The sequence below is a fragment of the Oryzias latipes genome, chromosome 16 (genome assembly GCF_002234675.1).
Source record: "Oryzias latipes chromosome 16, ASM223467v1".
Classification (NCBI taxonomy): domain Eukaryota; kingdom Metazoa; phylum Chordata; class Actinopteri; order Beloniformes; family Adrianichthyidae; genus Oryzias; species Oryzias latipes.
This window is the reverse complement of record NC_019874.2, coordinates 16,757,932-16,779,464: the sequence shown is the minus strand read 5'-3', so window position 1 is coordinate 16,779,464 and position 21,533 is coordinate 16,757,932. Positions and strand designations below refer to the sequence as shown.

At 40.3% G+C, this 21,533-nt stretch overlaps 1 protein-coding gene across 4 annotated transcripts; it reads left to right on the top strand.

Annotated features, from left to right (window-relative positions):
• Window positions 1–1,222: 1,222 nt before the first annotated feature.
• Window positions 1,223–20,404, top strand: setd2 (SET domain containing 2). 4 transcript variants are annotated; one of them, XM_023964116.1, is made up of 23 exons: window positions 1,223–1,605; window positions 3,516–3,637; window positions 6,420–6,441; window positions 6,566–9,210; window positions 9,259–10,458; window positions 10,546–10,677; window positions 10,865–10,993; window positions 11,264–11,387; window positions 11,482–11,559; window positions 11,649–11,746; window positions 11,864–11,996; window positions 12,764–12,898; window positions 12,996–13,124; window positions 13,234–14,310; window positions 14,436–14,484; window positions 14,560–14,842; window positions 14,929–15,667; window positions 15,847–15,972; window positions 16,913–17,049; window positions 17,129–17,240; window positions 18,014–18,088; window positions 18,192–18,293; window positions 18,789–20,404. In XM_023964116.1, exons 2-23 carry the CDS (start codon window positions 3,609–3,611, stop codon window positions 18,948–18,950), a joined length of 7,716 nt encoding a protein of 2,571 aa, XP_023819884.1. In that variant the 5' UTR covers window positions 1,223–1,605; window positions 3,516–3,608; the 3' UTR covers window positions 18,951–20,404. The 4 variants fall into 4 exon arrangements, with proteins under 4 accessions (XP_023819884.1, XP_023819883.1, XP_023819885.1 ...); XM_023964115.1 differs by having other exon boundaries at window positions 6,566–10,458; XM_023964117.1 differs by having other exon boundaries at window positions 6,420–6,463; window positions 6,566–10,458.
• Window positions 20,405–21,533: the final 1,129 nt, after the last annotated feature.

The following is a 21,533-nucleotide window of genomic DNA, read 5'->3' as shown; positions in this document are numbered from 1 at the left end:
AATAACTGTGTTATGTTTGCATTATGTTAATATACGTGCACAAACACGTCCTTTTCTTTTGGTATCCATCATTATTTTTAGTATTTTGAACAATAGCAGTTAGAGAGGAGGATTTTTTTCTTTTTGTTTCAGTTTAGCAAACATGGTTTTGGTTTAAATTTTACTACCCATTCACACATGAAACATAATCTATTTGTTAAATGCACTTAATATTTTCCTGTAAAAAAAAGATCTGATGTAAAGAAAAAAATCCCCTGTTAATTTATCATTTTACTAAATTAGCAATGCTCTTTCATTAGAAGAGGCCTACCACCCTTTGCCTCAAAAGCACTAGAGCTGTCTAATGTCTTAATTTTGTATTTAGAGTTTTGTATTTAGGCAACAGAATCATTTTCTGTTTCCTTTAAAATTCTGGCAATGTCTATTTTGTTTTGTGTTTGAGCAAAATTTCTCAAAGACAATCCTGTTATTTATTTATTTATCTATTTATTTATTTATTTTATTAGTGCTGTGACAGATTTTAGATTGAACCTGCACCTTGGGGATCAATGGACTAAGTGGGCTCCTATAGAACCACACATGGGATCTTTTCCAGGAAAGAAACAAACATTTAACACACTTTATAACCGATTTCCAAATGTCACTTGCATACAGACACAACAGCAACAGTTACGAGAGCTTTCAAATAGCTATAACTGATTTTTTTTACAAATAGGCTAAAAAAATGTAATTATTTAAAAAGGTCAAATGTTAACACACAGTAATGAGGCTCATACAGACCAACAACAAATACATTAACAAATAAATAATCAAAATGTTTAAAAGAATAATATATTTCCTTCGAAACTTACTGGAATAAACTGGAGGTAAATCAACGTAAAAAAAAGAAGTAAACATATAATAAAGCGTTGGAACCCATTACATTTATAATAAATGTAATGGGTATAGTGGTATAGTGGCCTATTTTATGGGGGGGAAGTGTGTTATTCTGCAGTTAATCTAAAGTAAATTGTGTGTGGTGTTAAGATACCATTTATTACTATATGTTTTAGCAGTTTGTGCATATCCATGTATTTATTTTGCTTCGGCGACCTCAAATAACATAAAACACATTGTAGTTTTGGGTTCTGTCCCAGTTCTTGCATGCCATCGGTCCGCAGTGCTGTCGGGGTTCGCGCCAGCTGTGATCCCACATCATGTGACGTTTCAGCACAGCAGCTACGGCTCAATGGCGCAGTGAGGGATCCGTGTTATCAACAAAAGACAATTCATTTGACATGTTCTAAAATAATCCCTACGAACGAGAGGGTTTGCCGAGTGGTTGTTAAAAGCAGGAGTTCTCGTATTGTGTTTTTGACAAATCATGATGTGTTTCCACTTCTTCTCGAACTCTTGCTAACTGTGAGCACATGCTAGTACCCACATTGACCCACGCTGGAAGCTGGGGCGCAGCAGCCGCACTGGAGCTACTGAACCGACGATCATTTCCGACAGATCCGTATGGATTTGACGTCGACATACGTTGGTGCTTGATGTTTTTTCACGGGGCCGTTTAAAGGATATCTGGAGGATGGGGGGACCTTGTGATCTAAAAAAGTACACAGAGTGAGTACAAGGAAAACCAGCTGGATAACCGAGGGGTTTGGTAGTCCTGATGATAACGGCACAACACAAAACATCAGCAGCTAGCATGCTAGCAAAGCCGGCAGTACAGACCTAAATATTGAGGTCTTTTGTCTAAAAAATATAGTTTAGGCTACAATGGCCATGCTTTTTCATATATTAGCAGAGTTTAGAAGTATGTCATTGGAGAAAACAATTGTTTACTCTAACGTAACACTTAGTTCACACAGAAAAATCGACGACGGTAACGTTAGCCTAAATTTGCTAACAGTGCGAGAACTAGCTTAGCACTAGCTCGTGATTGTGAGGACCAGTTCTTCCGTCAAATCAAACGATTTCTTGAGCATATACTGCCGCTGAAAAGACTTTAAATGCCACACTTGTCATCTTTACGGTTTTTAAAGAGCGTGTACTATGCTATATAGTTCATAATATCAGTAAACACCAGGTTTCAGGATACGGCTCCCGAGACCCCTCTGCTAATACTTTGAATAAGTCCTGCTTCTGAACTTTATTTTTGTTTGCATTCCAAGAGACATAAATTCCTATAGTTTATCTTTATAGCCCACACTCAACATGCATGGTGATGTTAGGTTAAGTGCGAATATATATAAGAAAAAAACATTTAAATATTATGTTTAAATAAATGACATTTATTTTCGTTCGTTTCAACACATCATTCTTTAAAAGGCCATGTTTTGACCGCAGCAGTTCCTCCCCCCGCACAGGCCAGACTGCCATCAATGTAAGCTCCACTCAGAAATATTTATTGTTTGTAGTTTTTTCTTTAAGTGTTGTCTTCAAATCATTAGATGGATCTTGAAATGCCTGATAAGGAGAGTGGTGTTTTTTGTTCTTCAGAACTTCAGCCCCCCTGTGCGCGCGCACGTTTGATGGCCAAAACAATTATTGTAAGGAAATGCAGCCAGTTTTAAAAATCTGCTTATTCCAAAAAAACAGCAACCTAAATTGCCATGAAATTTATTCCCATTTGCAAATCTATGTGTTACTGTTTACTTTTCTATCAGTTATAAGCATTTACTGAAACTTGGTACGTTCCTGTTGACCCTTCAGTCAATGTTTAGCCAGATCAAAGAGTTATGTACTTAATGTTAGAATGCACAATTTTATCAAACAAATGTAACTAATTTTCAGTTTAACTAACTAAGTGGCCGAATATGGTTGTTTGTGTGACCACACAAAATTGGTTTTAGAATCAATGGCAGTCTGAAAATTGGATCTAGATGATTGAAAATGTTGCTTGTTTTTTTAAAAATGGTAAGTTGATGTTCAATAAATATTTGTGGTTAGCATTCTTGCTTCACAGTGAAAAGGCCCTGATTCAAATCCCTGCTGGGTCCTTTCTGTGTGGAGTTTTCATGTTCTCCTCGTGCACGAGTGGCTTTTCTGCGGGCACTTCGGCTTCCTCCCACGGTCCAAAAATATGCATCATAGCTTAATCGTGACTATAAATTATCCCTTAGATCTGAATGTGTGTGTGTGTGTGTGTGTGTGTGGTTGAATGTCTCTGGACTGGCAAACCACCCATGGTGTACCTCACTTACACCTAGCAGTGGCTGGGATAGGCTCAAGCAACCTTATGACTTTGAAAGGGATTAAGTGGGTTTGAAAAATGGATGGATATGGAATTATTAACAAATTATTTTCAAAAACATGATAGAATGTGTTTAGTAACTATGCAGGTCGCGTTTGTGTTTAAGTAGACTTAATCTCCTGTAGAGAATAATGCTCAAATTGAACAGTTTGGGCGACAATCATTTAACTGCTTCAAGTTCTTGACTATGGTCATTGTTTTATAATGAAACCATCTATTTCAATGATTGTCTTTATGATAAGTTGCACATAAGTTGATTGTTTTTCTTTTTTGTCAGGTGTGGCGTAACTTGGGAGAGCTCATTTCTCTGATTTGGATTATTCTTGGCCAGGAGACTCTTCAGGCTTGCTTTTCCTTGACGAGTTTCTCAATGGACATTGTGGCCAAGTCAGAGATCAGGTATTACAAAGCACCTTTACTGTGGGGTTATTAAGTAAGATGCTTTTGGCTTTATCTGGTTGCTTTATCTACAGTGTACACAGCTCAACTGTATTTGCCCCAAAAGGCATTCAAAGTTTAAAACGTTTCCAAATCCAAACTTTTGTCATTACATGATTGTACTTTCATTTACTCTATTTTATGGGTTTGGGAGATGTTGCAAATATCTTAATGAATTTTTCATTGTGGTTCCAAATAATGAAGAAAAAAAAATAGGTTTTAGTAAATGTATAGTCCTATTTTACTTTACAGAGACTACACAACTTTTTTTTTACTTTTTGCAAGTAAAACAAAATGTAAATGTTTTTTCTTCTTCCTCTCTTTAAACTAATGTGATAACAAATAGTGTTTGTCATTTTACGGCCAGGGCGGTTTCTTTTTCCTGTTCCTTCTGTAGCATTGCAGCGTTTTGTGGAACTAGGAAGAGGAGTTGGTCTCGCCCACTTTTTAAGATACTGTTTACATAGAAAACAAAGCAGAAAGGAGTTGCTTTTAGCCACACTGTGATGCAGTACAACTTTTAACACAACATCACTTGATGATTAAAACAAGTATGGAAACAAAAAGCTTGGATGTTTTCTGTCACCTCCCAAGTTTGGTGCTTTGATATCTTTTAACCATTTTAGGATATTTCGGTGGCAAAATGTGGATGAACAATGTTTTGTCAGCGTAGTCCTTGGGATGAAGGATACGGCAGCTGAAAAAGTAAAGAAAAAGGATCTAGAACTGTTCTGTTGCTTGAAAAACACAAAAACAATGTAATGTAGTTTCCTTCAAAATAAAAAGATTGCAGTCGTCTATGTAATTCTAAAAGGATGAGGCTATTGACCAATCAGATCCAATAATTTGCTTTTCCATATCTTATCATTTGATCTGTAAAGTGTCTTTCAGAAAGCGGAAAAATTAAATCCCAAATTTTCTAACTGTGAGTAAGAAATTCTCTCTCAATTAGGTAGTAAAAAAAGATTCTTTCCAAGTAAAGATCCTTGTGGTCTTTAAAAAAACTGAGGATTTATGTAGACAATGTTCTCTTTTCAAGCAACAAAAGAACAGGTCCCCTTTTTTAAAATGTATTATTTTATCTCTATTTTATTGTTGGCCTTCCTCTCCTTTTTAGTCATGGGTAAACACCAAACACTTCACCTTTTACAATTTAGAGAGTTGAGGAATGTTTTTAGGGAATAAAAATATAAGGGAGGAAATATTACCCAAAGCTTGTGTTAAATTTATAAGGCTAATTTATAATCTACAAACAGGGTGCCTGTCATAACACATCTAATATGAAGTCAGATAAGTTAAATTATAAATTTAAACACAAAACCTACATTTAGGAGACCCTACAATTATATTAATAAATGATCGTAGAAGCAAAGTCCTAAAAGTTTTACTTTATTTTTACGATTTAAATAAATGACTAAAAAAAAATAAAGCCTGCTTAAACTCACATAAAACACGTTTATTTTTGTTCTGTGTTTTTGTTATACGAGTTCTGTACATTTAAAATAAATATTTAACTTCTAGAGTGGATGGCATCAATAATGGAAATAAACACTTCCACCGTGTCACATGTTTTATGTAAAGACACGTGTTCGGAAAACAATAAGCTATGTAAAAACATCAAAGAAACACACACAAATATGATCCTCTACCTTAAAAATATCTTCCCATTACAAATGCTTTGGTAAATACATGTGTAAAAATGCTGTTTAATAAAACATGTTTAGAAGTTAGTGCCTCCCCCATTACTATCAATGTAAATATTGTTTTTCTTCTGTACAAATATTACATTTCTGCAGTTTTACCTGAGATCATCTAAGATTGTGCTTCACTGACTGAACACCTAAACACCTGTCAACTGGGCAGCATTTCTTTTAAGTTATTTCTGTGTGAAGAGGGTAAATGGATCATTTGTCAGAATTTAAGAACTTACTTTTGAAGCTAAAACTTATTTCAAATCAATTTATTCTGTTGTTTAGATTTATTTATTTTAATTTTAAAGAATTTGATGTGTCTCCATAGTATTTTATTTTTATTCCATCTTAACTTTCCGTGGAGTAAAACCAACTGATATCCCAACCTGTAAATTAATCAATCTTTATTCCATTTTATGAACAACCTAGGAAGAATTCAGTTTTTTAGAGTTTTGTTTGAAAATCTTGCGTATTTTAAACATGATAACCCAATGCAGGATATAGTCCTCCTTAATCTTCACTTCCATCAGTTTTGCTATAAAAAAATAGTTACTTTGAAAAAAACAGCCGTGACTTTGAACTAAATCTTTTTCAAATACACCGTTGATACCTAGACTGAATTAATTTTTTCTTTATGTCACACTTTTGGAAAGAAAAGGCCTTCAAACATAAAACTGTTAATCTTCTGTTGAGCTTTCTTTGCTCTGTTTTCTTTCTTTTTCAGTTGTTTTAAAGTAAAGAAAAAATGCTTATAATTTTCTTTCTTGCATTGAATGTTGTTTATATACTTCAAAAATTTTGGCTCCCAACACAGAACCATAATGTCAAATCATTTTGCTAGTAATTTCACTGTTGGGACCTCTGTAAATTTCACAAAAAAAAAAAACAACACATATTTAAGGAATTACATTTTTTCATTGAAACCTTCTGTGTTGTTTCCTAACTTTTATAATCAAATTGATGCTTTTTTAAATTTGTTAAATGTTTGACAGTTCAAACTGATTTTTAACTTTGCTTTTTATGTTTTCTTTGTTTCTTTCATATGACCACAGAGAGGAAGGGAGTGGTGCTTCGGTGAGTTAACTTGATAAAGCTAGTGAGTGTAAATATTTTCTCTTTTTTTCTTTTTACCATTTTCACATTCTTTTTGGAACATTTAAAAAATATGTATATTTATATATATTTTTATGTTTTGTAGGTTAAAGTGGAGGGTCTGTCCAAGTCGGCTTTAATTAAGAGTTTGTCTCCCAGAGTCATTCTGTCCAACCACCTTTTGCCAAAAGGGACCAAGATGAGGGTAAATTTAGAAGACCAGGGTCGCCAGAAAGTGTCCTTCAGCTTCGCACAGACAAAGAAGCCTTTGCAAAGTCCGCTCTTCATCCCTGCCAGTAATGATACGCCTGTCACCGAACCTCAAGGTGCCTTGTCGCAGTCGAGCTCAGACAGAGCAGGGAAAAGTACAGATGGCAAAGCTGAGCAAAAGCAGACACTGTTGGTGGCAACATCTGTAACAGAGATACCTTCTCCAACATCGGTCTCCAGCTCCACCAGACTCAAAACAAACGTGGCAAAGATGCACTTCAAGAAACAAATTCTTAACGTGTCAACTGTAGAGAAACCTGCGTCTGTTTCATCAGAAGAGCTGCACACATCAGAATCGCAGAAGTTGACAAGCAAAAGTGAAGGTGGCTTTCCAATGCCGCAGCCTCAGAAGTCTGGTAGTCTATCAGAAAATGCTCAAACAGAACTTTTGGGGACAAAAGAAAGCCCAATCTCGAGGAAACCAGCGGCTTCTCAAGCAAAAGACAGTGACAGTTCCAGCAGTACTGATCGGGATAATGTTTACAAAAGGGTAACCAGGTCACAATTGGATAGTGCTCCCCATGCCTCAGAAACTGATGGAGAGTCAGCTCATGTGTCTTCCAGGCGTCAATCTGCGGATTCAAAAAGCAAAACTAACTCCGACAGCAGAGACAAAGTTAAAAAGTCTTCCTCTAGTTCACATGTTGGGGAAAGAGAAAAAAGTTCCTCTAAACGATCGGAGAATCATGAAAGGTCATCTAGCTACTCTAAGTCGGACCGTGACTCTAGAAATACATCTTCACGCTCATCACGATTAGAAAAAGATCGAAGAAGGTCCAGGTCTAGATCCGGATCTAGATCAAGAGGGGCTCGGACAAGTTCATCCTATGCCAGATCGGAGAGATATAGAAGCGACAGAGGATCTCGCTCTGAAAGGTCGTACTATCATGAATCTGATCGGCGATCACACAGGAGTTCTCCCCGCAGAGAAAGAAGACTTTCTCACTCCCGTCCAGACAGAACACGAGAGAGTTCTCATTCTGATGAGGACCACAAACGAACGAGAACAACAGACTCAACTAGGTCATCCCACCATTTAAACTCCTACAAAGAATCCAAATCATCCTCTTCCAAGTCTGATAAATCCTCTAAATCGGTGGATTCTTCTCAGTCCTCTGAATTTGACAAAAGATCACAATCATCAAAGTCTGAAAGGACTTCAAAAAGATCAGACTCTGATTCTCAACACAAGTACTCTCCAGTTTCGGATTTGTCATACCGAAAATCTAGCAGTCATCACAAGTCAGAGACCAATGATAATACATCTTGTAGCGTTCATACACAGTCTAAAACACATGAAAAACACCATAAAAGCAGCTCCAGTGACTCTGAGGGAAAACTACACCCCACTGACAAAAGTACCACCTCTTCAGATAAATGTAAAGAACTTGAAAAGGAGAGCAAAAGGCCAGAGTCAAAAGAGACAGACCCCTATAGATCTCCCATGAAATCCCCTAAACATGACTGCCAACCAAATGGCATCAATGCTCTGTCATCTGCAACCATCTCAGAAACTTTCCCTCAAAGTGAAAAGGCGCAATCCAATCTTCAACCAGAAAGAAACAGGCATAGTCATCAGGATGCTAAAAAAATAGCTGCATCCACTGACAAAGTCTTTCAAGAATCCCTGTCAAGGGAGGATCAAGAAGAAAAATCTGAACTTGAAATAGCTATAACGGCGCGTGAAAGCCTGAACCCTGAAAACATCACTTTAGACAATTTGTACACTGTGAAGGAATGCTTCTCCTCCAACGACCAACCACATCCTGATCACGATGCAGCTGGACTTCATTTATGCAAGAGTGGGGAGAGTATCATTTGCAAACAAGGTGAAAATGTTTCAGATCTCCATCCAAAGTCCTCTTCTGATGAACCTGCCACACAGAATGTTATACAAAACACTAAATTGGAGATTGATAAACCGAATGAAGTGTTGGCACTTGAGAACCAAGCATCTAAAAGCGAGACACTTGAACCCGATCCATCGTGTCTTACAAATGAAGGTCAGCAGGTGAAGGCACAGTCAAATGTTGATGCTGCAAAAAAGAGTAGTTGCTCCAGCAGAAAGTCTAGGTGGGATATTGTTGGGCAGGACATTTTTGAGAGTGATGTCTTGCAAAAAGCAGGTTATCCAGAGAGTAGTCCTGCTGTCAAAACAACCAGATTTTTTAACAACATTTGTCATGATTCTGAAATACAACAAGAGCTTGCTACACTAATGACACTGACCAAACAAGGGCAGATTTCTGAACAGGAAGTCAGTTTAGACACCATAACCTATAAGTACAAAGACCAAAATGAGCCTTCACAAGCAAGCACCACCATTTATCACTGTGACCTAAAACCTACTGCTCGTCAAACACCAACAAACTCGGAGGAGATGATGCACATGATGGACAAGCAACAGATCTTGAGTTTTACCACGCAAAGCTGGAACGGTGAAGGCCAAGAAAGCGAACCCAAGGAAAACACAGAGAAAAGCAAACTGAGTAAACAAGCACCAGCCAGGCAGGATGTATTAGGAAAACAGAGTGAAGGAAGCGACAGCGACATCTCAGAGTACGACTCTGATTGTGATAAGGCTATAAAACAGTTGCATTCTGTCGTAGTGGTGCCAAATAACTCTTCTCTGACAAAAGATGCAAAGCATAGGGAGGTGTCTCCACGTCATGCTGAAAATCTTTCAGCTCTGTCCACTGCATGCCTACCAGCTTGGGGGAATACCAACGAAGTCCCAAATCAAATTCACTCCAAACAAACAGGACAGAGCGGTTTGAGTGATTCTCTCATCAGCAGTGTGTTGTGTCAGTCTCAGAGCAATATGATCGATAGCACCAGTCACTCGGAAGGGGCCAGTTTCATGAGCACCCAGCCTTTTTTTGCTGTTAATGATGGCACCCATGGACAAGCCACAGCTTCTATCCAAACTTCGGATATTTTCAAAAAGGTCGGGCTAGAGCTTAGACAACATCCTATACCTAGTCAAGATCAGCAGGTGTTCTTGTATTACCAGCGTGAAGATCCTTCTACTGCTGACCGTATTAATGACAACAACAGATTCCCTGTTGGTTGGGACTTTTCCCAGTCAGAACAGCCAACTAGTACGTACCAGCAGCCCGATAGCAGCCATGGGTCTTTGTTAACAAACACTAAGGTGACAGGAGCGGCATCCATTGGCCCAGAGCCCAGACATGCTGTTGCTTCCTGCACGCAACAGCCCCCAAACATGCAGACTATCAAAAAACTCTACCTCCAGGAACATTATCAGGAATCTTCCAGTGAAATCCATCCTGACTCTCTCACTAACGACCATGATGATTACAGTGGGGATAAACTGTCATCCAGTCAAGTAGATTCACTAAACACTCCAGGTTCATCAAGCTTTGTGCAAGCCCATGAAATAAGCAGCAACAGCAGAGGCTCTGCGGTACCCGACCCCTCCAGAGATGACACTTTCAGGCCTCACAGGGGTAGAGGCCCTCCAAAGAAGAGGCGTCCTGAAGTGGAGTCAGACTCGGACAACGAGGCTGAAGTGGGACCCTCAAGCAAAAGGGAGCGTCAGAGGGAAACGGAGGTCTCCAAGGAAACACTCGTAAAAGCTGAGGCGCAGCGACCACCGCTCAGTTTGCATGACTTTCAAGATGCCCAAAAATGGAAAGAATTTGCCAGGTCTAAAAAGATGCCCCCCTACTTTGACTTGATTGAAGAGAACCTGTACCTGACTGAGAGGTAAGCTATGAGCCAGATGAACAAAATTTAAAGTGAAGTGGAAGTACATTTTAAAATGTCTATGCTTTGTTTTTATGTCATTTTCAGAAAGAAGAGCAAATCTCATAGAGACATCAAGAGGATGCAGTGCGAGTGTCCAGTTCTGTCCAGAGAGGAGCGCGGGAAAGGAGTCATGGCATGTGGGGAGGACTGTTTGAACAGGCTGCTGATGATTGAATGGTAATTTCAGAAAATCCTATCTGTAGGGAAAAAAATTGGCCCTTTGCATGGATAAATGCTCTTTGAAGGCTGATTAATTTCACACACAAATATTAAACTATCCTTTTTAAATTACTTAGTGAAAAGCAAAATCCAGATGATATTTGCTTGTCTTAACAACCCCTTTGGTTGTGAATTTTCTCCAAAGCTCATCACGGTGCTTGAATGGAGCGTACTGCTCTAACCGCCGGTTTCAAATGAAGCAACACGCAGACTTTGAGGTCATTCTTACCGACGACAAAGGCTGGGGGCTGCGCGCAGCTAAAGAGATGGCTCCGTAAGTCTTTTCAGTTTGTCATTGTTTATGTAGAAATGAATGAGTTGCCATAACAAGTGTACTGTCTGTATTTTAAATCAGAGAATTTCTTAATAAACACGCCTTGTTTTATAAGTGAATAGAATCTCTCACAGTTTGTAAATGTGATACCATTTGCTCAAATATTATATAACATATTTTTTTCTTCTTCCCAACAATTGGTTTTAAGTTGTTAATATTATGGTTGATGACGTAATAGTTGGGTTTGTTTTTAAATGTGTCTTATTCTAGGAACACGTTTGTCCTTGAATATTGTGGCGAGGTGCTGGACCACAAAGAGTTCAAAACGAGGGTGAAAGAATACGCTCGCAACAAAAACATCCACTACTACTTTATGTCTCTTAAAAATAATGAAGTGAGTGGTGATCAAATGCTTCTTAATGTGGATTTTTCTATTTATTTCTGTTCATTTGCAGCTGCTAATTGCACTTTGTGTTTTGTCACTTCAGATCATTGATGCAACATTGAAGGGGAACTGCTCTCGGTTTATGAACCACAGCTGTGAGCCTAATTGTGAAACCCAAAAGGTACAAAGGCAAAATGGGAAATTAAGGTTTGTGTTATCATTATTTAGAAAGCTGCTTGATGCTGTGACATTTGTTTGATTTGTTTTCAGTGGACTGTTAATGGCCAGCTTCGGGTTGGGTTCTTCACCACCAAAGCAGTCGCTGCAGGGACTGAGCTGACGTTTGACTACCAGTTTCAGAGATACGGGTATGGAGTCTCCTGCTTTTTGCATTGTGCATAGACTTACCATGAAGCAAATGCGTTATCTTAAATGTTTTTAGTTGGAGATTTTTGACGAACGGGTTATTTCGTGCGATTCCACAGGAAAGAAGCACAGAAATGCTTCTGTGGAGCTCCCAGCTGCAGAGGCTTCCTCGGCGGGGAGAACAGAGTTAGTGTTCGTGCAGCTGGAGGGAAGATGAAGAAAGACCGGAACCGAAAGAGCGCTCTTACCACGGTCAGTTGCTAACTGTGTCTACTTGAAATGGCATTGAAGAGCGGTTGTTTGTTTGGAAGAATATGAATTGATGTCACCACAGGGAGAAGTTCTGACTTCACAACAGTTTAGATTGAAGAAGCTCTAATAAAAACTTGATCTCCCAACCCTTTGTCCTTTGCAAAAAATAAAGTATTACTTCACGGTATTGTAAAAGTGGAAAACTGTAAAAAAAAAAAAGTCAAATTTAAGTTAGAAATTACCTATGAACAAAAGTGTAAGAAGGATTTTATTTTTACTTTTGCGTTTTCTTGAACAAAAGATGGTTTCTGGGCTACAAATCAAACAGTGGCTCAGGTGGGTGAGCGGGTCGTCCAATGATCGAAGGGTTGGCGGTTCGATTCCCCACTCCCACCAGCCAAATGTCGTTGTGTCCTTGGGCAAGACACTTCACCCTCCTTGAAAAAGCGCAGATAAATCTAATCCATTATTATTATTATTATTTATTATTCATCATTTTTGAAAGCTCCTGTTAATACAGTTCCTGCAGAGGATTAATTGAATCTCCTGATGGTTTATCTTGTATGCATTGTCCTATTTTTTAGTCTGCAGTGAGGTGATGATGGTCGTAAGTAACCTTAGAACTGGAGTTTTGACCAAACATTTTGTCATCCCACCATTACCGGTATATTTATTGGTCAGCCTGTATAACTGTTGCCTTCAGATGCTACGAGTCACTTTACCTCATACATACTAGTAAATCTTTATCTCATGATCCTCTTTGACAGGTGGATGAGGAGCTGGAGGCCTTACTGGAGAATGGAGAAGGCCTGTGTGATGAGAAACAGGTGGTTTCTCTCTGCAGACTGATGGTTCGAGTGGAAACAATGGAGCAGAAACTCATTTGTCTCAAGCTCATACAGGTTTGACAGGAGAAGTTTGGATTTTGTCCCTGCTGTTTTTGACTTGGTTTTGTCTTTTAAGTTTGTAATATATCTTTTGATGGTTTTTTTTGCACAGAATACCCAAAATCCATCATGCCTCAAACAGTTCCTGGACCATCACGGCTTGTCTCTACTGTGGATTTTTATGGTGGAGCTCTCCGAGGCGAAGGGCAACAGTGCCACAGGCATCAAAATGCAGATAGAGGCAATTATATATAACATTTCTATTCATTTCAGATTTTTTTTAAAACATAAAATGTTTGTGAAATTTAAAACTGCCCACTTTTGATCACATAAATCTGTTTTTCCTGCAGATTATGAAAACCTTGGCTGTGCTTCCCATCTCAACCAAGAACATGCTGGAGGAGAGCAAAGTTCTAACCCTCATTCAGCGCTGGGCTCAAACCAAAACTCTCCCGCAGCAGACGGAGATGGATGGTTACTCCAGCGAGAACACGTCCCGCGCCCAAACCCCACTCAACACTCCTGATGGTTCCTCCAGCAAACTGGGGCCAGAGTTGGACAGCGAAGCCTCCAAGCCTGCTGTGTACCGCCGTCTGAAAATCATCAGCGAGAACAGCCTCGACAGCGCGCTTTCCGACGCCAGTAAAGCATCTGACGGGAAAGAGGAGGAGGAGGATGAAGAAGACGAGGAAGAAGATGAACCAATGCAAGGAGATCCAACTGAAGGAAAGGAATTGAAGGTTGAAGCTGCGGACGCGACAAAAGAATCAACACTCGAGTCTGTGGCGGATAATGATAGCGGGAAGCAGGAAGAGCTGGAGATGAGTGGAACAAGCGAGCAGCAGCCTCAAAGTCTGACTGTAGAAACAAAATCTGATTCTGATGTGAAAATGGAAGACTTTGAGATGAAGGAGGACACTGCTGAGGATCAGAGAGACCCTCAGCAGGAAGTTCCTAGTGATGAACAGGATGGTTCAGAGAAGCAGATAAATCTGACTTTGGCAGAAAAGCCTGATTTGGAAGTAGACCAGCCAAATGTGTCAGAAAGCCAGTCCAGCCAAGAAGGTGCTGATGATCTCCCAGCTGAGCAGCCCTCAGAGACTTTGGAGGTGTGTGAAGAATTACAAGAGGCAGATAAACCTCCTCCCCCTCCTCCTCCACCCCCACCGCCTCCTCCTTCACAGACTGATCCCCACCCTGGTGAATCTACTACTGATGTGTCTCCAAGCTCAGAGACCACAGAGGCAACCGTGCCCCCTGAAGTCACTGCAACAGCTGTGGAAGCCTCAGCTGTAGGAACTCCTTCTCAGGATGAAGAGGAAGGCCTTTCCGATGTGGAGAGTGAAAGGAGTCAAGAGCCCCAACATAATGTTTTGGACATAAGCAGCATGGCTGCCAGGCTGCTGGAAACGTGGAAAGACCTGAAGGTCTGTCGAAAGTTCAACGTTAAAAAACATTTCTAACAAAATCTAAAATGTAGAGGCTTGTATTCTTAATTTTAAAAGGTTTACAGGCTTTTATTCTGAAATTAAAATTCAGTCTTTCCTTGTAGGAGGTCTACAGGATACCAAAGAAGAGTCAGGTGGAAAAAGAAGCAAGAAGTAGGATTTTCCTTAAGCTTGTTTTTGTTGAATAATTTTTTTATTTGAGTTTACCGTGTTCCGTTTTTCTTACAGATCGCAGTCGGGATCGAGACACGGGTTTAAAGCCACGCACCACATCAGGCAGCCGAGAGCGTGAGAGGGAGCGTGAGAGGGAGCGGGAAAGGGAGCGGGAACGAGACAGAGACCGGGATAGAGACTATGAAAAAGACAGGGATCGAGACTGGGACAGGGACAGAGAACGGGACCGTGACAGAATCTCAGACAAAACTCCACGCAGCTCTGAGCGACGGAGGAGGCGCTCCTTGTCTCCACCACCTTCTTCTTATGAGAGGAGCAGCCGGCGCACAGAGGAGCGGTAAGTTCAGATGTTCAGATTTTAGACCTTTTTAGACCTGTCTCTTCGGTGGACTTTTTCTGACGTTTGTTCTCTGGGTTTTTAAGGTTTGATTTATCAAACAGCAAGACACCAAGAGTAGTTAGCAGTAAGGAGCGCAACAAGCTGTCCACGGAGGAGCGCAGGAAGTTATTTGAACAGGAAGTTGCTCAGCGGGAAGCCCAGAAACAGCAACAACAACAACAGCAGCAGCTTCAGCAGCAGCAGCAGCAGCTCCAAACCATGGTTTACGATCCCGCTCTGGCTTACGTGTCAAGCCCCAGCTTCATCACCTACCCTCCTGGATACCCAATCCAGACCTTTGTGGACCCCTCCAACCCCAACGCCGGCAAAGTCCTTCTTCCCACTCCTCCAGTTGACTATGAACAGACCCCGCCTCTGGCCTCTGCTGGCCTTGTCTCTGAAATAGGCATACCTTCACCCTCCTCCTCTTCCCAAACCACTCCAGTCTCAAATCTTACCCAGCACATCACCACCACCAACATCGCCACCGGTACCCCCCAGCAGTACGCCCAGCCAAATGTAGCCACCCAGGACACTGGGGTAGCTGTACTCTCTGTGCCACCCCAGCCAGCCACTCAGGTACAGAGCCAGCAGAGCTACACCACCCTCTGGGATCCCACCACCCAACAGGCAGTGACTGTACAAACACAGCCGGCACAGCAGTATGCTGCAGCTGCAGGACAGGCTCAGCCACAGGCAGCCATCTATTACCAGGGCCAGCCATGCCAGGCTATCTACAGCATCCCTGCTGCCTACCCCCAGGCCAATCCTCCAGTCATTCAGGTACATGAGCCTGGATTTGATCTCGCAATCACAGGAGACTCATTGCTAAAACCCATTTATAAAATGTATAAAGCATTAAAGCTAATGTACTTTTAACTACGATAAAATTAGATTGTTGTTCATCGAAAGATGCTGCAAACATCTCATAATAATCCTGTGACATTATTCTGTGTTTGAAGGCTTATACTGAACCCACAGCCAGCTACCTGCATGGTCAGGCGGTGTATCCTAGTCACCAGCAGGGGGTGGTGGTGCAGCAGGGTGGAACAGTAACCACCATTGTGACGTCCCAAACTGTACAACCGGTAACTAACTCGTTACAACCCTTTGCTTTTTAAAGGCCCACTCCAATAAAAATGGTGTTTTTGGTGTTAGTAACATCTTCTTGTGGCATTTTTATGATGATGGATAATTTCTGTGAAGAAAATTCATCTTAAAAATGCATTTATGAGTATTTCTTTATTCAAATTGTTGTGAATTAGGAGCAGATGAAAAAATTCAGTTTAAAAAAAAAAGCTTAATTGTTAAATAGAATATACGCTGGGCGCGCTTCAAGCTCCCTGCTCCGTTCCATTCCGATGCAGCCACTTGTAGATGACTAGATCTATGCACATCTTCGTTTTCTTAATCCAACTAAATCCTAGAAATTAAGTCCTAAAAAACGACACAGGTGTCTTGATTTTGGCTAAAAACCGCACATTCCTAGTTAAAAGACCACAGGGAATGCTTTGACAATAAATCAGAAGATGATCGAAGTGGGACCTAAATTCACTATTTTGAGACTGCGTATGTCCAAATGTGGCCACAAGGGGGTGCAAGGCACCTTTTCTTGTTCATGACTTTTTATGATGACTTCCAGATTTAGAGTGGGTTCATCTGCTTCTGATTGGTCATCCATTCATTGAAATGGGTAAAACAAAGTGTTTAATCAAAGATAAATCTCCAAAGCTCAAATAACTGCTTTGTAGCAGTGAGGTTCCCAGTGTTTTTAAATGGTTACAGTAAAAGTCTTAAATTATATACAACACTTTATTGTCGTTAATATGCTCATAATATCATACCTTTTTAGTTAATGTCGTTTTATCTTCTTATTTCCTTTTGAATCCAAAGGTTGTTTGAAATTTTCTGTATTTGTTTTGCGTAACTATTTCACTATTACTTATGTGACTGTGACATATTCTGCTGGAGTTAACTTAACTCATATTCTGTGTCATATTCTTAACTTAACGTGTCATTTCTCCTCAGGAAATGATTGTGCCCAGCAATGTGATAGACCTTCCTCCTCCCTCTCCCCCCAAGCCCAAAACTATCGTCCTACCTCCCAACTGGAAAGTGGCTCGGGACCCTGAAGGAAAGATCTACTACTACCATATTGTCACTAGGTTCGTAGGGCAGTTAGTTTCTGTTCATTCTTTCAGAGGGTCTGTGTTATTATGGAGATCCTGTCGTTGTTTCCTGCAGGCAAACGCAGTGGGATCCACCCACTTGGGAAGGAAGCAGTGACAGCACGAGTGTGGACCATGAATCTGAGATGGACCTGGGAACACCCACCTATGATGAGAATCCTTCTAAGGTAATTTGACAGAGTGGATGGTTTTTCACCCTTTTGTTAAATAAACGAAGCTTATATTGCAACAAGGAGAATTATATTACTTTTTTTGTTTGCTTTGGCTCCCAAACATTTATTCAACATATTTGCTATAAGCTGAATGTACATGAAGACAGAAAGTTGGAAAAAAAAGATTTCCACAGTCCGTCTTTTGTTTTCCCCCCTCAAGGCTGTTAGTAGAGGAGGGGCTGCTTTCATCCCCTCTTTTATTCGGTCTCTGAGAATAGTGGAAACCATCTGGAACGTGTGGGATCTGTTTATTTGTGAAGTCCTGTCACGTTAGTTCAAATACACTTCTTTATTCCACTGTAAGTCTTTGTGTTTCACATTTAAAAAAAAAAAAAAGCAATGAAGTTAGCTAAGCAGTTCACTTTTTTCACAAAAGTAGCTCAAATGTATGAAGCATTTCTTCTCACCGTGTTCGCTTCTTGGAAAACGTCAAGCTCCTGTTGTGTTTGTAAAATGGTTTGAACCATTATAATATCGCTGAAGGTCAAAGCTATTCGCTGCTTCTCATATTCAAGGCTGCAGCATCCTGAGAGGATATCCCTGCTTTTGTTGTAGAGCTGGGTGTGCAGGTGCTGTTCAATGGAACTGTCCCCTGGTATTGGTCACAGTTGGTTGGTGTTTGATGGAACAAATCATCACAGAGAACAGCTGTATGACCTAGTGGTGCTAGGATGAAATCCAGGACTCAATAGAAGGTTGTTTTATACTTTTATTATGTGTTTTTGCAGTTTTCCACCAAAACGGCAGAAGCTGACACTTCCAGTGAACTGGCTAAGAAAAGCAAAGAGACATTTCGAAAGGAGGTAAAGCGAGTCTGCTTGTCTTTTGGTCTTCTGAAGGTTTTTCCAGCCAAAACAGAGTGTCTGACTTTGTTTTCTTCACATATTTTCTTTGTGTGTTCGTCAGATGTCCCAGTTCATAGTGCAATGTCTGAATCCGTATCGTAAACCAGACTGCAAATCTGGACGCATCAGCAACACTGAAGATTTTAAACACCTGGCCAGGAAGGTAAGCTGAAGCTAGACGATGTTTGTATGTACAGTTAGCCATGCGTGCATTTTAGTCGTGGTCACAGCACAACAAAAGGCGAATAGTCATTTTTCTGTCTAGACCAGAACCAAACAGTTGAGCTTCTTTTTTTCTGTCTTCTAACAAACATTTTAATTTATCTTCACAATCCCGTTCTTAAATTATTTATTAAAATGAAGGAAGAAGAAAAAACCCCACTCCAGGCCATAAATCTGTTCTTTCCTGTTTGGTGGCTGTGTATACATGCAGTGGTTCACGTCTCCCCCATACCAGGGCTGTGATGATGTGGGTGCGATAAACAAAAAGACAAGTTTGGCTCCACTTGTTTAAAGAAAGCATTTCATTGTGCAAAACTCACTAAAAGATTAACGACCAGCTGCTTTACCAGCGCTTACAGGGCGCCGGAGCCATGTCATTTCCATGTTGTCGGAGCAGAAACATGCATATCACACGTCCGTTCTTTTTCTTTTGCAGCTCACTCATGGAGTTATGAATAAGGAACTGAAAGCCTGCAAGAACCCAGAAGATCTTGAATGCAACGAGAATGTGAAGCACAAGACCAAGGAGTACATCAAGAAGTATATGCAGAGATTTGGCACCGTGTACAGGCCCAAGGAGGACACAGACGTGTACTGACCTGTGAGTCACAGATGTCCCGGCTGCCTCTGCACTGGAGAAGCACACATCTGCCTTTCCACCCACTCCCTCATGTATGATCTGGGCAGCTTGAACAGTGAAGTCATTTCTTATTTATGTCTACAAGTTGCACTGCTGCCGAAGATGCTGTCTGGGCCTTGTGGGTTGCACAGGAGTGTTGCTAAACCACCTAAGACTCTTAAGGTGCAGTGTTGGCGATGGATGACACTGAGGGGTGCTACAGAGACTAATGTTTTCCCTGACTGTTTCATTTTAAGATTATTTTTTTTGTCTATTTGAGATTCTTAATGTTCCTGAGATGATCACCTTTATTCCACTTTTTTAACACCTGAATCAAAGTAATTTAAACAAATTGGTTTTCATATCAAATACCTGTATTTTTTTGCCACTGGTTAAATGTGATAGAAACCCCCCTCCCTTCCCAGTCTTTCCCAGTATTTCTTGTGTGCTTCAGCCCCCCCACCCCCACTGCTTTTAACCGTCAACCTTTAACCACAACACTTAGGAAAACGCTGTTTGTGTTATGAATGCATGTCAGCGACGCTCAGAGGGAAAACGCCAACATCTCGTCTTCTGGTCAGGTGATGTTCCCGTCACTGGAATGGGCTGCTGCTCGGCCAATGAGATTCGGGTTTGGAAAAGTGCTGTTTTTAGCAGATTATTAACAGGGATATCAACCGAATTGTTTAGTATCTGTTTAGGACCCTTCAGGTTCCCCCAATCCCCCCCATACAAGAATGAAATAAGAAAGGTTGTAGCATTGCAGTTTTAATAGTTACTAAAAATCTCCCCTATTATGTCTGGTCTTTTTTTTTTTTTTTTTTTTACCTCAGTTTGTAGTCTGATGTTTAAGACGTTTGGTCTGGTTCAACCTCTGTCTCAAGCTGTCCCTTTGTTAAATTTAAAATCATTTTTACTGTTGACAGTAAAATAATGGTCCGTCATGAAGCATTAGGTCATCAGTTTTGTCAGAGCCCATTAAATCGCATTAAACAAACATATGTATATTGCTTTATCTGTGAATATATTGAATGATAGTTTTGGGAATGTTAAAATGACTAAAACACTTTGTAAAAGGACTATCGTTTCAGTGTACATATTATTGTGTGAGCTTACCAGGCTGTTTGCAGGAGCGGCGAGCAGCAGTGGGGGGGACTCGAAGGAAAGTGGTTCAACCCACCAGCTCAGTCCTGATCCAGTTTCACATCAGCCTGTCAAGCTCACACCCCCTCTTGTATTTTATTTCATTGGGCCAGGGAGATACTCATCTTTTTTTGTTGTTGTTGTTATTGTATTTTTTTGTTGTTTTTTAAGTTTCTATGTACAAAATTTCCACCCCCACCCCCACTTAAATGTAAGTATCGTGTAAGCACATTGTCATACTGAGTATACAAACATTTTAAAATAATAAAAAATCTTTTGTAAAAGGATCATTTTCCTATTTTACGGCTCAGTTGCTGTGCTTAGCTTCTGCAGCGTGCTTGACAGCTTTAAGCACGCCATGACCTCATTGCGTTTTGCTCCAGCTTCTGCTAAACCAACAGTCCTGGACCAGAAGTTTGTCTCAACACCCAGAAACCGAGTGATTAAATGCTTTTTTTTTAAAGATATGTTCATTTACTCTAAAGACTGAGTAAAGCAAAGAATCATTGTCTTATCTCCTGAATCCCAACTTCCCCCCCTTTTTTTCTCTTTCCTAGTGTGTGCAGATTTTGTGAACCCTTTCCCCAGACCGCAGTTAAACAGTCCCTGCTGGAGTGTGTGACACTGCCCCAAGCTATGCAAAACGCCTGCTCCCACTTTAAAGCCAAGGCACAATGATCACAAACAGATTAAAAGCTGAGGGCACATCGAGGAGAAGTGCAGACCCCAGCATCCAAGGCGACACACATGACTTCTTTTAGAAACATTTTTTTAAATATGAATTACCGGTACATTTTTTCATGTGTTCTCTTTTACTTAATATTTCAATAAAAGCAAATACATTCTAAATGTGTCCAAACTTGATGTTGATCTTTTGTAATTCATTTCTACTGAGTTCTACGATAAATGTTTCCATCAATGACGATGTGTCACTTTTGGGGGCAAAAGGAAGTTTTAACTTTTGTGTTAAATAAAAAAATGTTAAAGCTACAACGGCTGCTGCAAAAAATGTCAAATTTTTCTTCAGTCTCTAATGCAGTTCAACCTTTAGGTTTCAAGCAAATACACAAGGATCTGTCAAATGTGACATTGTCACCCTTGTGCTATCCTCGGCACTTTAACATTGGGAGTTGGGTCATCTAGACCCACTAGACAGTGCTCTGAACCTTTTTTCTTCAAAGATTTGTGATCTTCACTGGTGTCCATGGATAACATGAAATCTTTCCACCTTTATCCACATTTGTTATGGTAGGGAGAACACGTCAATGTAGGGGTGGGGTCATCTCTGATAGCACAAGGGTTAATCAGAAGTTAAAGAGAGTGTTGCAATGTTTAAGCAATAAAAATATGGGCTTTTTTTCAACAATAAAGAGAAGCCTTGTTTTCACAAAAAAGAGCTTCTACTGATCATTCTCACTT

What these genes read in the sequence shown, in the direction of transcription:
- setd2 (XM_023964115.1), top strand. Translation starts at nt 3,609, where the DNA reads ATGGACATTGTGGCCAAGTCAGAGATCAG. An exon ending in GGTGGAAAAAGAAGCAAGAA is followed by an intron (nt 14,485 to 14,559) that starts GTAGGATTTTCC and finishes TTTTTCTTACAG; the next exon opens with ATCGCAGTCGGGATCGAGAC. An exon ending in TACTACCATATTGTCACTAG is followed by an intron (nt 17,050 to 17,128) that starts GTTCGTAGGGCA and finishes TGTTTCCTGCAG; the next exon opens with GCAAACGCAGTGGGATCCAC.